Source organism: Salmo salar, chromosome 25, assembly GCF_965601325.2.
Source record: "Salmo salar chromosome 25, fSalSal1, whole genome shotgun sequence".
In the NCBI taxonomy this organism is placed as follows: domain Eukaryota; kingdom Metazoa; phylum Chordata; class Actinopteri; order Salmoniformes; family Salmonidae; genus Salmo; species Salmo salar.
This window is the reverse complement of record NC_138315.1, coordinates 1731204-1746565: the sequence shown is the minus strand read 5'-3', so window position 1 is coordinate 1746565 and position 15362 is coordinate 1731204. Positions and strand designations below refer to the sequence as shown.

At 42.2% G+C, this 15362-nt stretch overlaps 1 protein-coding gene across 1 annotated transcript in view; it reads left to right on the top strand.

The window, feature by feature from the left end:
• The window catches only part of clybl (citrate lyase beta like), a 217144-nt gene that overhangs the window by 156965 nt on the left and 44817 nt on the right, over nt 1–15362 (top strand). The window contains exons 4-6 of the mRNA XM_014172831.3: nt 4815–4916; nt 6748–6841; nt 13711–13878. Coding sequence (XP_014028306.2) covers nt 4815–4916; nt 6748–6841; nt 13711–13878 — 364 coding nt within the window. The remainder of the gene's footprint in view (nt 1–4814; nt 4917–6747; nt 6842–13710; nt 13879–15362) is intronic.

Here is a 15362-nt window from a genome sequence, read left to right as displayed (position 1 = left end):
CTTCCTAAGGGCCACCATATGGGAGGCAACTGGAGGGGCCTAGAGCTGTCTGTCACTCTCCCACACACACCAACATACAGACTTCACACCAATCTTGTGGACTGTAAACAGTGCATACACGCACATACAAAACATTAAAAACACCTTCCTAATATTGAGTTGACCCCCCCTCCCCCCTTTACCCTCAGGACAGACTCAATTTGCCTGGGCATGGAATCCGCAAGGTGTCTAAAACGCTCCACATGGATGCTGGCCCATGTTGACTCCAACGTTTCCAATAGTTGTCTAGTTGGCTAGATATGCTTTGGGTGGTGCACCATTCTTGATACACATGGGAAGCTGTTGAGCGTGAAAAACCCAGCAGCGCTGCAGTTCTAGACACAAACCGGTGCTTCTGGCACCTACTACCATACCCCATTCAGACACTTAAGTCTTTTCTCTTGCCCATTCACCCTCTGAATGGCATACATACACAATCCATGTCTCAATTGTCTCAAGGATTAAAAAAAAGCTCTTAACCTCTCTCCTTCATCTATACTGATTTGAAGTGGATTTAACAAGTGACATCAATAAGGGATCATCGCTTTCACAATTCACCTGGTCAGTCTGTGTCATGGAAAGAGCAGATGTTCCTAATGTGTTGTACACTCAGTGTAGAGAGCCGCAGGGACAAGGCCTATGGCTGACAGAGGTTTGGACAGACACAGGGTGCTCACATATTGTTGAGCAGAAATATTTGACCATTCAGCAGCTCTGCATGACTTTTGAAAAGACCTGCAATTAGTTGCAATGTCTTAACTAGGTGAAGGGAACTTTGAAGAGAAGGAGGGAAAGAAAGGAAAGAGGGTGGGGAAATAATAACAGAAGGTGAGATGGAGGGAGGATTGAAACAGGAGAGAGAGGGAATGGAAGGAGAGGGAGAGAGTGGCTATGTAAGGAAAGTGAGAGGGAAAGGTGGAATGGGGTCTGTTCTCACACAAACAGACACTTCTGGTCTCGGGGCCAGAAGCAGGACGTTTTTAACTAGTGTTTTTAATTAGAACACGTTTCTTTCCTGCTGCCTGCTCTCTCTCTCCCTTTCTCTCTCTTTCTTCCACTGGGTAATTGGAGACAGGTGTTCCCCTCTTTCTCTTCCCCCAGTCAACCGTTTCTCCCCTTATTCCCTACTTTTCTTCACGTTTAAAAAAGGTTTTTCTTTGAGACTCGTGATAAAAAAATGATTTAAATAATGTCCCAGTTGATGATGTAGGCCAGGGATGCAAACTAACAAGATGGTACACTAACATATTTTTTATTTATTTTAATTACAGGAATTTATAGAACACAGCAGTAGTCTTGCCTAAATCACTTTATTTTGCATTGTTGCTCCTCAACATATCCACAATACACTCAGACACACACACACACACACACACACAAACACACACAATGGGTGTGGGAGCCAATCTCATGATGTGCGGGTCTGTCTGCATTCATCTGTCACTCTCTGTCTGTCTTCCGGTGTGTCTGTCTGTGTGCCTACCCGCATTCGTGTCCATGTGTCCCTGCATAAGCATGTCTGTGGTATTATCCCCAATGCCTTGTGTCAGTAAAGCTGTAAATCCTTGTCTTATGTACCTTCCTCTCTTGCTTCTTATTATTGATACAGGCCCAAGATCCTCCAGCACTGATTTGCCCCTAAAAGATGGACTTACTTTGTTCCCCATTGTGTGGAAACCTTTAGCTGGCCTTTTATCCTTGTGTGATGGACAAGGCTTATCGGAGGATAATAGGCGGAACTCTTTTGTCTTTTGACAATTCTCACACAAATTCGGGGCTGTGGTGTATTCGTCGCTGCCACGCTATTGGGTGTGCACTGGGGATTGAAAGGAGAAAGAGAGAGAGAGAGATGGGCCTCTCTTCTCCTCCTCTGTCTACTTTTTGTCCTCTACCGCCGCCACCTCTTTTTTGTTCCCACCTCTCATTCATTTCTTGGCTTCCCCTCTGTGAAATGAACACTTCAGCTGGCCGGAAACATTTAATCTGGGCCCCTTTTGAAGAGGATGAATTGAAGCTTGTCCCACTCGCTGCCACCTTCTTCTTCTTCTTCACTCTATGGGTGGAAATGGTTGTGAAGTGTGGCTTGAAGAGGTGTTTTTGGTCAATAGTGAATAACATCTGGAAGTGTACTCGGATTGAGTGCTATTAACTGATAGAAGTCTCTGCCATAGAGGAACAATAGACAGGCACAAGTAACTCTCCATGAAAAGAGCCATGGTGATAATTGAGTGGATTTCTATGGTCTTTCTTTCCCAAGTGCCTAAAGCCACAATATAGAGTTTGTCTTTCCACCACGAGGGCAGCCCCACAACTTAGTTTGCTGTAAAACTTTAAAGAAGGATGGGGCTGAAAAAAGCAACCGCTCTCAAATTATTAAATGGTGCTATTGATGCAAGGACTGACAGTCCGTGAGATTGACATAATAGTTGTGCTGCTATATTGTACATGGTTTGTTTACAGACTCAAATGACAGCATGAAGGATTTATGATATGGTTTTTCATCAAATTGTAAGGTATTTGAGTAAAATTCTTCAGTATTCAATGAGTGTATATATATATATATATATATATATATATATATATATATATATATATATATATATATATATATATTATATATCATTGAGTGACCATTGAAATGACCAATGAGTAGCAGGACATATCCTAGATTGTGCCTTTTATTACATTTTACATTTTAATACCCACTCACGATAACCACTACCAGTGTGAAACCTGGCTCGACTGGATACTCTCCACACAAATAAAAGGACATAAACATGTTCTCAGATGTAATCAGAGAGGGGTTGACCGTCTTCACTACAGCCAGTGGGAATAGACCTGTCATTTGTTACCACTCCAACACATTTCCCCAGTCCAGTGAGAATTTGTATTGTGTTGTATGGTGTAGTGGGGGTAATCTGTGTGTGTTATCTAGTGGGGGGTACTCACTATGCACTATGTCTGTCTACAGGCCAGAAATGGGCCTCTGTGATGGTTTTCTAATGGTCCACCCTGTAAATATGAAAATAAATACCTTTAAGTGTGTGCGTGTGTGTATCTGTGTGTGTATTTGGAGAAAAGGGGAATTGGGTAATATTGTGCTAAGACCCCAGCCAGCCAGCGTTACTTTTTATGTTGCCGTAGCAACGTGTCTCTTGTGAGGTTGTGACCTCAGATGATTACAGTACAAAGCCTATTGGGTCTCGAAAACCCCTTTGAAGATGAGAAGTCTTTGATGGTTTGTATTTATGCAAATCTCCCCGATATGATTTAACCAACTGAGATTGAATGGGGAGATGATTAAAATTGCCCCTATTTGAGAAATCTTTCAATGGAGCCGTTACTCTTTGTTTTTTTAAGAATGCGTTGTGTGTGTGTGCGTGCATGTGTGATATTTGTGTCTTTTATTTAGGAAAATAGCACCACTTTATCAGGGCTTATTTATATCAGCTCTCCTCTCCCAGAGGGAGGAATAGACAGTGGGTGGGAGGGGGAGGGCGAGAGAGGAGGGGGACATGGCATTACAGATTTCTATTGGGCTTTTCCATCTCTCTCCCTTTCTCTTTTTAACAGGCCTTGGAAGTGAAGATCTGACAGAGAGAGTTTTTGTGTGTTTCCAGATGATAGATTTAGGAATTTGGGCTACCCCACTGGCAGTCCAGAGCTCGCTGTGAACTCGTCTATTGAAAATAAAAAAAATCTTAGGTGAGTTTACTTATTAGTGGGAACCATGCAGAATAAAGGGCCACTGCAAAGTGTCATATCACAACGATTGTTGCACCAATCTCGCTATTCTCTTCCACCGAGGGGGCACACAAAATTGACATAATGCTGAAATTAAACACACTTAAAGACGGCACCACATTTTGTCTTTTTTTTTTTTTGGTGTGTGCTGTGTATATGGACCATGTAGTTAAATGGGAGAGAGGGAGTGCAGAAGGCTTCAGAACAAGGGGAACCCTGGTGATAATGTAAAATATCATTTCCTTCAGCTTGACGCTCCTCTCCTCCTCTGCACTGCCTCTCTTCCTCTCATTTGCGCTGCCTCGTCACTCTCTCGCTCGCTCTCTCTCTCCCTCTGTCTCTCCACAAAATATCACTTGATGTATTTTTGTACAGGAATAAAAACAATGCAGGGAATAGGTATTGACAGTTGTTTTGCAACTCTCTCCCCCCACAATTGCTCCTTCTTGTAGCAAAACCTCAGTTTTATTATTTAAAGAGCCTTAATCCTGAATATTTTTCATGGTTGCAATTCCCTCTGACATAAACAGTTTGATATCTCTGTTTCCCCCAATGTTTCTCTCCATAACTGGGTTTGTGTTAATGGCTACACTCCCTGAGTGTCTGTCCCTGAGTAAAATGCTAATGTTGTTGAACAGTTTTGGTTACGATGTATTTCAATGTGTGCTTATAAATGGATTATAGGCATGGTGATCTGAACTTTTCCACGATAAGATTTGATAAATACACGTATAAAGCCAGTTTTGAATTTAGATCTTAGTTAATGGTTTACATGTACATTTTACTTAATGTATACATGAACAAAATGATGATACCTCCAGCTTACCCTCATAATGTTTGACCATGTATTGCGACTGTGCTGTATGTGTATGCTGTAACTGTCTCTCTTCTTGAGAGCAATGGCATCGCTAGAAAATCGAGTATTGTGATTTCATATGTGCTTCTGTATTCAGATACGCAATAGTCGTAATTTGTGTGTGTGTGTGTGTGTGTGTGTGTGTGTGTGTGCGGCTTTTGTGTGTGTGTGACAGTTTGTTGACAGGTTTCAGCACCACTTGAATGGACGAGCGCTGACGGAGCCCATTCGCCTGGTCACCTTTGTGGAAACCGCTGTGGGCCTCCTCAATTTTAAGGTAAATTACAAACAAAACCACCAGGAAAATGCCTGTGTCAGACGTTTTACTACCTCATTCACTTTTTATTAAAGCTGGGGTCAGACAGCGCAACTCGCCAAGTGTCACCATCCAAATACGAGAGATTCAAAGCGTCCGGACAGTCTCTCTACATCTTTCTCTCTCAAGGGTTCAAGCAGCAAAGCTGGTGAAACTCTTTTGTGTTTATTCTGGTTCAGGCATGATGGTAAAGGGCCACACCCTCTCATGCAATGCCATACCAATAGACCTGGCATTGCATGAGACAACAATCGATTTAACGCGTACACTTTCAAAGGTTACGCCCCTCACCCCGTTTGACCTAAAGTCATGAAATTCAGTACATAGGACCTTCTCACAGCAAACAAATTTGCCTCAAGGATCCATGAGGTCCACCATGATGGATTTTCTGCCATTTAGAATTTTGGGAAAAACACTTAAAACGCTACTCCCCTGGCACCGAATGACCGAACTATACAAAACTTAATATGTGGCATCTAAGACAAAATTCTCACAACGCAACATTTTACAGACTAGTACCTAAAACGACCGATAAATGCATATAAATAAATCACAGATATTTGTATTGTAACAAAACTGTACACATGTTACAAATACTGTGAAGACTCAACATATTCAAGCACATTCAAATTGACTACAGTGGCGCTATGCCAGGCACATGTTTATATATCTTAATCTGTTGGACTCAGATTGATGAAATTTGACACACATGCTCAGGGATGGCTAACCTGTAAAATATGGTCAAGTTTTGCTGAATGCTGGCACTGTTAGACATGACAAAGCATTCATGCAAGCTCATTGACTCATAGCGGCCATATTTTTTTGAGCTTGAGTCCTGTAAAAAGTTGCATTTAAAGTCATGGGTACATAGAATATATATACATTTTGTGTCAATCAGTCCCGCGGTCCTGGAGAAGAAGACGTTTAAAGTAGTCAACATTATTGATAATGGTCCAAAATACCTCAATCATAATAATGACTTGTTCGATGTTGAGCTCTGATATTTGGCAAGCGTGGTAAACAGTACAGAAGTAGCTCATCCTGGGGCAATGTGTCCAATTAGTCCTGATGGTGTCCTAGTGGACACAGCTAAACCGCAGCAATGTTGCTTGCAGCTTACATTTTGTATTGGGTCTTTTCTGAGTTTTTCCCCTCATCCAGACACTCACTTTGACATGTTTTAATGTGATCTAAATTGTGATATTTTTTTTTTTGTCAGGCTTCAAAGAGGGTCTGGTTTTAGTTTGGGCCGACCTTCGTTGGTGAGGGGAAAGGGCACGGTTTGGGGGATTTTGGTGGGGTAACACGCTTTCCTCTTTCTTTTAATTTCTCTCTTTTATGTGTGGGTGTGTGCTTGTGTGTGTCTGCATGCGTGTGTGAGTGTTTTCTTTCTGGAGAACATTCTGTATCCTTAGCCAGACTGATTCCCTGGGATGGAACAGGGAAGTATGGCTGTGTCACAGCGAGAAGTGAAATTAATTTGGACGCCGACAAAAGCAGCAGACACATTCCGACCGCTCCATGGCTAACACAATAGAGGATCACATTCCTAGGCCTTTTCCCCCTCTCTCCTCTTGTTGTGTGGTAGTCCCAACTTCACACAGTCTTCTGTGTGAAGACAGAGAGAAAAGATGTGTGTGTGCGCATTACAGTAGATAGTGAACATTGTAAGTGCAGGTCTGAATGGGAAATATGACCTGCTTGACTGGGTGAGTTGACAGGGTTCACACTTTCCTTGGCTACGCGCACACAAACACACTCATCTCTGTGTCTTTGTTGTGTCTTCCCCCAGGTTGTGTGTGAGGAAGTACGTCGTCTGGCTCCTGCAGTTGGCCTACACCATGACGGTGTGGTGTTTGGATCCGATGACTTCTGTGCCAGCATAGGTCCTCTGTCCTCTCTTCCTCTCTCCTCTCACCTACAATCAATCCTTTTATCACCACCTCTCCTCTCCTTCTATGTCCTGTTCTCTGTCCCCTCCTCCCTTCACTGTCTCCTTTTCTCTGTTCCCTCAGCCCCTTCTCTCTCTTATCTCACTTGTCCATTTCTCATCTCTCCTCCTCTTATAGTTCTTGGGCCAGACCCCCAAATTTGGGCCATCGGGCTCACTTGGGGTGACGGTGTCTCATAGTGATTTTCTTCACATGACAGCTCGATCAGTTGTTCAATTTCACTTACAGTACCAGCATGTCAACTGAGCCAGGGGCTCCCGAGTGGCGCAGCGGTCTAAGGCACTGCATCTCAGTGCTAGAAGCGTCACTACAGACCCTGGATCGATCCTGGTCTGTATCACAACCGGCCGTGATTGGGGGTCCCATAGGGCGGTGCACAATTGGCCCAGCGTCGTCCTGGTTAGGGGTTGGCCAGAGTAGGCCTTAATTGTAAAATAAGAATTTGTTCTTAACTGACTTGCCTAGTTAAACAAATAAAGAATCACAGTCAAACGGATTTCAAACAGATTTTTCCTGCATGCTTGATATCAGTTCGTTCAGTTTCCAGTTTATATAGTGCATTCTGAAGGTATTCAGAACCCTTGACTTTTTCCACATTTTGTTACCTGACAGCCTTATTCTAAAATCGATTAAATTGTTTGTTTTTTCTCATCAATCTACACATAATAACCCATAATGACAAGGCGTGTTTAGAAATATTAGCAAATGTATTTAAAATAAAAAACAGATACCTTCTTTACATACACTACCAGTAATTGATGTTTCAATTCATCATCCTTGAGATGTTTCTACAACTTGATTGGAGTCCACTTGTGGTAAAGGGTCGTAATACTTATGTAAATGTGATATTTCATTTTCTTTATATATATATATATATATATATATATATATATTATATATATATATATATAACTTGCTTAGCTCCATTCCATTTTTTATCCTGAAAAACTCCCCATTCCTTAACAATTCAACTCTCCATAGTTTCACGTACTGCTCTCCATATTTGTAATTGTTAAGGAATGGGGAGTTTTTCAGGATAAAAAAATGGAATGGAGCTAAGCACAGGCACAATCCTAGAGGTTCAGTCTGTTTTACACCAGACACAGAGATTAATTCCCCTTTCAACAGGGCAAGACCCTAAAGCAAAATGCCAAATTCACACTGGAGTTGCTTACCAAGAAGACAGTGAATGTTCCAGTAATGTGTTGTATTGGATTTGCCCCAAATGTAACATTCTGTATTCAGGACAAAAAGTTAATTGTTTTGCCACATTTTTAATAGTATTACTTTAGTACCTTGTTGCAAACACGATGCATGTTTTTGAAAATGCTTATTCTGCACAGGCTTCCTTCTTTTCACTCTGTCACTTAGGTTAGTATTGTGGAGTATCTCTAACTTTTGTTGATCCATCCTCAGTTTTCTCCTATCACAGCCATTAAACTCTAACTGTTTTAAAGTCACCAATGGCTATGTGGTGAAATCCCTGATTGGTTTCCTTCCTCTCCAGCAACTGAGTTAGGAAGGACAACTGTATCTTTGTAGTGACTGGGTGTATTAATGCATCATCCAAAGTGTAACTAATAACTTTATCAAAGGGATATTCAATGTCTGCGTTTAAATTTTTTACCCACCTAGCAATAGGTACCATTTTTTGCGAGGCATTGGAAAACCTCCCTGGTGTTTGTTGTTGAATCTGTTGTTGAAAGTCACTTCTCGACTGAGGGGCCTTACAGATAATTGTATGTGTGGGGTACAGAGATAAGGTAGTAATTTAAAAATAATGTTAAACACTTGCACACAGAGTGAGTCCATGCAACTTATTATGTGACTTGTTAAGCAAATGTTTACTCCTGACCTTATTTAGGCTTGCCATAACAAAGGGGTTTAATACTTATTTCTCAAGACATTTCAGCTTTTCACTTTTTTATTCATTTATACAATTATTGAAAAACATAATTCCACTTTGACATTATGGAGTTTTGTATGTAGTACAGTGACAAAACATAGGAATCTAATCCATTTTTAAATTCAGGCTGTAACACAACAAATGTGGAAAAAGTCAAGGATTGTGAATACTTTCAGAAGGAACTGTATAATATAACCAAATTTGAAAGCACCACCTTCAACTATTATTTAAAAATAGCCCATATTGTGCCATTGACATTATAATGTGAGGCACCCGGGAGAGGAAGTCACTATCGGAACCGCTACACGATTGTCAAGAGAATATGCGCCGCGGACTAGTTAGAGAACAGTGCCAGCCATCCCCTCGCACACAAACTGATTTGAGCAGCCTTAGCATGCGCCGAGACATACAAGACAACAAACGTGAATATCTTTTAATTCCTTGGGGCACGCGCTACCACTAAGGGACAGTTTAGTTGGCAGTCTTGTGTTCCAATTGTTTGTAGCGTGAATCGTTCCCCTTCACACCGAGGTGAAGAGCGGAATAAGTGAAGTAATGAATCCGAGCCTCACGCTTATCAACTGTGTAAGGCGGGGCTTCCAGCGAGGTGTGGATTTCATTGGCTTTGTCAGGCATAAATGTGGATCCTTCAATCGAAGTTACGAGATTGTGACTCCCCATAGTATCTTTTGCTGAAGAAGCTCCGACTTTCCGACCTGAAAATCACTGACGTCATCATTTGACCTCGTTTTTTCCCCAGATGTCCCAGTTGTGTTGAAAGCACCAATAGACTTTCAAGAAAATCACTATGAAACATCGTCACTCCAAGTGAGCCTGACTGACCCCCTTGGCCCATTATTCTCTTTCTCCTCATCCCATCCATCTCTTCTCACTCCTTCTCACTTATCCTTCTCTTTCCATATACACTGAGTATACCAAACATTAGGAACATTTCCAAATATTGAGTTGCACCCCCCCCTTTTACCCTAAGAATGGCCTCAATACAGATGTCGAAAGCGTTCCACAGCAATTCTGGTCCATGTTGACTCCACAGTTGTGAAGTTAGCTGGATGTCCTTTGGGTGGTGGACCATTCTTGATACACACGGGGAACTGTTGCACTTGAAAAACCCAGCAGTGTTTCAGTTCTTGACACAAACCAAACTGTAATGCTGTTCAAAGGCACTTTTTTTGTCTTGCCCATTCACCCTCTGAATGGCACACACACAATCCACGTCTCAATTGTCTCAAGGCTTGCAAATCCTTCTTTAACCTGTTTCCTCCCCTCCAGCTTGCTTCACTTATTTGAAGTGGATTTAACAAGTGCCATCAATAAGGGATCATAGCTTTCAATGGGATTTACCTGGTCAGTCTATGTCATGGAAAGGGCAGGTGTTCTTAATATTTTGTATACTCAGTGTATAGTCATATGTGACCAACCACCTTGATTCGGTCTTACATAGCACAATTTGAAAATGTGTTTTTTACATTGGATGACACAGTGCTACAAAATGGTATATCATGCAATGCATTTTTGCGGACAATGGGAAAGTAATTCTGCTTTGAAAGTTGATAAACTTGTAACCTACATTTTGAGAAAATTGCCTTTTTAATGTTTTGGTACTACTACTGGAGAGCTCTCCTTTGTCTAGACGCATTCAGCATTGCTCACACTCTCTTAAGCCAGCCCCACCCATCTCTTTAAGGATTCACATGTGAGGTCATGTGCTAAACAGTAAGTAGTGTAGAAAAGATTAAGACTAAAAGTAGTAAAAGTAGTAGCCTACTGTAAGGAAAAATTACAGGTAAACAGAAAGTGTCCAGATAAAATATTTTCTAAATATTAGATGATGCTTACCCAGACACACTTGTCTAAACTGATTGGTCATGTGAAAGAAATGCTACTGTCCCCAGCCACATATTGCCAAGTGGATGGGTCTCTACAGAAGGTGTAAACGGTACAGCAAAATGGTTACTTGCATAGTAGCAGAAATATATAGTGTCAATATAAATATACAGTATGTACAAGAACAATATCAAAAACAATATCAGTGATAGACGAGGTAGTTATATGCATACAATCAGAGGTAAAGTGGCTGAGCAGCAGGATAAAAAATAAATAGTAGCAGCAACGTGTGTGTTAGGAGAAAGTAATTTGAATAGAGGCACTGCAGATTGTGCTGATGACTGGTCCGTCCGAACCACACATGAACAAGGGAATCTATATTCGGAGAGGCTGTTTCTGTCCTGCCCTTGACTTTTGTGCAGGGCATGTGGTGTCCACAGCCTCTTCATTGCAAAACTCCCTGATCTTCTCAAAAAGATAAGTTTGTCTAGCTGTGTCCAGTCCAGGTGGTTCTTGTACAGGCAGACCATCTATGCGAGGAAGGATGTCAGCGTTGCGCAGCAGCTGAAGCCTGGTCCCGACTGAGTCCGAACGCTCCTTGGCGACAACAACGCCAGGCTCCAGACCATCGAAGCTGTAAAACGGGGAATAACCAAAAAAAATATAGAAGACATTACAACCTTGCACAACATCAATTCACCTCCCAAGTTTAAATAAGAAGAATAACCTCATACAATGCAATGAAAATGTTATCCGCCTGAAGTGCTGGTAATGCTTGATCTGTGGCAGTGCCCTGAAGTACGAAGTCAGGTGTTGCCAGCCATAGCTTTCCACCAGCACCATACCATCCTCCAGTCCAACCAGCTGTGGGATGTTGACCCGTCACAGTGCTGTCCTTCACAACACCAGCAATCTCAGACAAAGTGTTCACTATGGTCTTTATGAAGTGCTGCTTGATGAGGCCGAATCACCAGTCGGGGGCAAACTTGGTGTGGCCTGTGATCAGGAAGTGAAGGTCCAGACTGTAATGGAGCTTGTGCTTTTTCAGCTTGGCTGACTTAACAACTTCTGACAGATTTGCGGATCTGAAGACCTTAGTTGTTCTTCTGGCATTGGCATCACAGGTCTGTCCTGGGCTTAGTGCTTCAGGAATCTCCACAGATTCCTGAAGGAAGACAGCCCAACTGCACGTACCTCTGAAAAATACAGAAATAATGTGAGATCAATAAAAGTAGTGCCAATCATGTTGGAGGTCAATTAAATAATCAAAATGTGTTGTTACATACCAAGTGTTGTCATCGATTCTTTGTAGAGACGCCACTCTGCTGTTTTTGTCTCATGGGATGGCAGCAGCTTTCCGCCAAAGTGTTTGTGTCCTGGGTGGCGTCCTGGTAATACTATTGCATTATCCTCTGCGTAGTTGTTGAAGTTCACCACTTGCTGCAAGTCCTCAGGTGTGTCTGACAGTGTAATCACTGTCAGACACACCTGGCTAACTTGATGGGTCGTCAGCTAGCTAGCTAATAGTAAGCTTTAACTTGGGGTCTTTTGTTTAGACATGTAGCTAGCTAGCTAAACAATGAACCATAATCCCAATCCGTAGATTACTAGCAATACAAACCGATTGTCATAGCTTGCTAAACCAAATAGGTTCAATGTTAGCCAGTTAGCTAGCTAACATTATCCTATAACTAGCAATGCAAGTTCACGCATTCTGAGATAACATCACTACACAGTTCATAAACGTAATGTTGGCTAGCAAGCCATCCAATGTCAGCTAGCTAGCTACCAGTAAGCCTTAACTTGCAATGAAAACAACTTTCTGACAAAATTAGAAACGTATAATATCTGAAACTGTAGCTAGACTCTTACCCATATACATGGATGAACGCTTCAGGGCAGACTGCAACCCCTTTCATTAAATAAGACGTCCTGTGTCGTTTCCGTTTAGTTTGTACAGCTTGCTTGGCCCGTTGTGTCAAGTCACTCTGGTTCACGCTGACCGTTTGCAATGCCATAAGAATCATCAGATCTTTCTTCCTCTCTGTCATGGATGCCATGGTTGCCCTTAGTTTGAAGATGTAGACAGGTGTTTTATACAACAGCCTTCTGTGTTCTCTTTTCCACTCCCTATGCATTTGCAATCAAACGCCAGAATTCTATTCATCTCCTTATCATACTCAGCTTCAACCAGACATTCCACTGATTTCATAACTCGGTCAACTTCTTCCATGACAACAACACTGTTGATCGTCATTTCTTCCCCATCACTGCGTCAGAAGACTCCACAATGTCTTCTTCAATGAAAATGTTTTTACCTAAATCAGGGATTTCCTCATTGTCTGATTCATTTTCAGAGTCAGAGAGAGTCAGCATGTCGCGATCGTCCTCCAGAAAGTAGTCCATCACAACTTTTTCCCACTGACCTTGGTCGATAGCGCCTGATAAATTCAGGGCAGCAATGTTATTGAGAGCAGTAGCAACATATTTGCTGTTCTCCATGGCAAACATATATTTTGAAAAAACTGCAGTAGAAAGGATGATCTACGCATAAAGAGCAGCTCATTTTATAGACACAAGATGCTACACCGCAGACCAATCTGAAACTCATCTCTCTGCATGTCCAGCCCACTCATTAGCTCAGCCAATCATGGCTATTGGGAAGGTTCCTGTCCTTTTCTGGGGCTAAACCAAATAGGCTCGTAATTTAACAACTTTATTCGTATTTACAGATGGCATACAAGTTCGTTATTAAGGCACATGAAAGTTCAAATGTTCCAGAAGGCATTTCTGCCAAAAAAAAAACTATTTTTGATTAAAAAATAACATTCAAATGGTTCTCCTGTGAAGTCGTGACTTGCATACGCCTAGTTTCCTGAAACGGGTCACATGTTTGCATTATGTTTCCCTGTATGGTAAACTTGTGTGTATTTGCTCACGGGTATATTTCCCTGTCTATATTCCTGTAAGCCACTTTGGATAAAAGTGTCTGCTAAATGGCATACGTTATAGTATATATTATATATAGTTACCTGTGTCTCCCTCTGTCCAGGTGCCACGCGGACCAAGGATGCCAGGGAGCTGCTGTATGCCCGTCAGAAGGTGGTAGTGACAACCAAGGCCTTCGGTCTACAAGCCATAGACTTGGTCTACATAGACTATAAGGACGGAGAGGGTCTACGACAGCAGGCAAGGGAAGGAGTTCTCATGGGCTTCACAGGTAAAAATTGAGCCTCCCTCTCAGGCAAGAGAGAAATGAGAAAAGGATAGGTTATTTTAAGCTTACAGTGGGGGGAAGAAGTATTTGATCCCCTGCTGATTTTGTACGTTTGCCCACTGACAAAGAAAGGATCTGTCTATAATTTTAATGGTAGGTTTATTTGAACAGTGAGAGACAGAATAACAACAAAAAAATCCAGAAAAACACATGTCAAAAATGTTATAAATTGATTTGCATTTTAATGAGGGAAATAAGTATTTGACCCCTCTGCAAAACAAGACTTAGTACTTGGTGGCAAAACCCTTGTTGGCAATCACAGAGGTCAGACGTTTCTTGTAGTTGGCCACCAGGTTTACACACATCTCAGGAGGGATTTTGTCCCACTCCTCTTTGCAGATCTTCTCCAAGTCATTAAGGTTTCGAGGCTGACGTTTGGCACCTCAAACCTTCAGCTCCCTCCACAGATTTTCTATGGGATTAAGGTCTGGAGACTGGCTAGGCCACTCCAGGACCTTAATGTGCTTCTTCTTGAGCCACTCCTTTGTTGCCTTGGCCGTGTGTTTTGGGTCATTGTCATGCTGGAATACTCATCCACGACCCATTTTCAATGCCCTGGCTGAGGGAAGGAGGTTCTCACACAAGATTTGACAGTACATGGCCCCGTCAAATGATGTGGTGAAGTTGTCCTGTCCCCGTAGCAGAAAAACATCCCCAAAGCATAATGTTTCCACCTCCATGTTTGACGGTGGAGATGGTGTTCTTGGGGTCATAGGCAGCATTCCTCCTCCTCCAAACACGGCGAGTTGCGGTGAAGTTGTCCTATGAGCAATAACCGTTGATGGAACAGTGTAACACTCAGTTCTAGTGAATTACTAGCATGATTTCACACTGGCATTCGTCTTAATTCGCTAAGTCCGTAGTCCATGAGTGGACTCCCAATGTTGCCCTGGGACACGCATGCGCGCACGTACACACACACACACACACACACACACACACACACACACACACACACACAGAGAGACAGACAGACAGACAGACAGACAGATGGACAGACTCCCCATGTTGCTGCTCAGTAAAGCCTCTGTGCCAGGTGGGGCTGATTTTGTAATGACTTTTCTCAAAAACACACCAACACACATACACACACATTCATACTATCGATGGCTGTTTTAACATTGTGTAGACTCTCTCTCTGGCCCACATGCCAGCTGATTTCCCCTGACCTCGGTTGCCACCGCTACTCTGACACGGCTGAGGACAACGCAAGAGACACGTGCTGTTCAGAAAAGCTTTCAAGGACCTCTGCTAATTCTGTTCTTCTGTCCACCGGATCTGACAACACCTACAGTTGAAGTGGGAAGTTTACATAAACTTGGGTTAAAGTCATTAAAACTCATTTTTCAACCACTCCACAAATTTCTTGTTAACAAACTATAGTTTTGGCAAATCGGTTAGGATTTTTTTTCCAACAGTTGTTTACA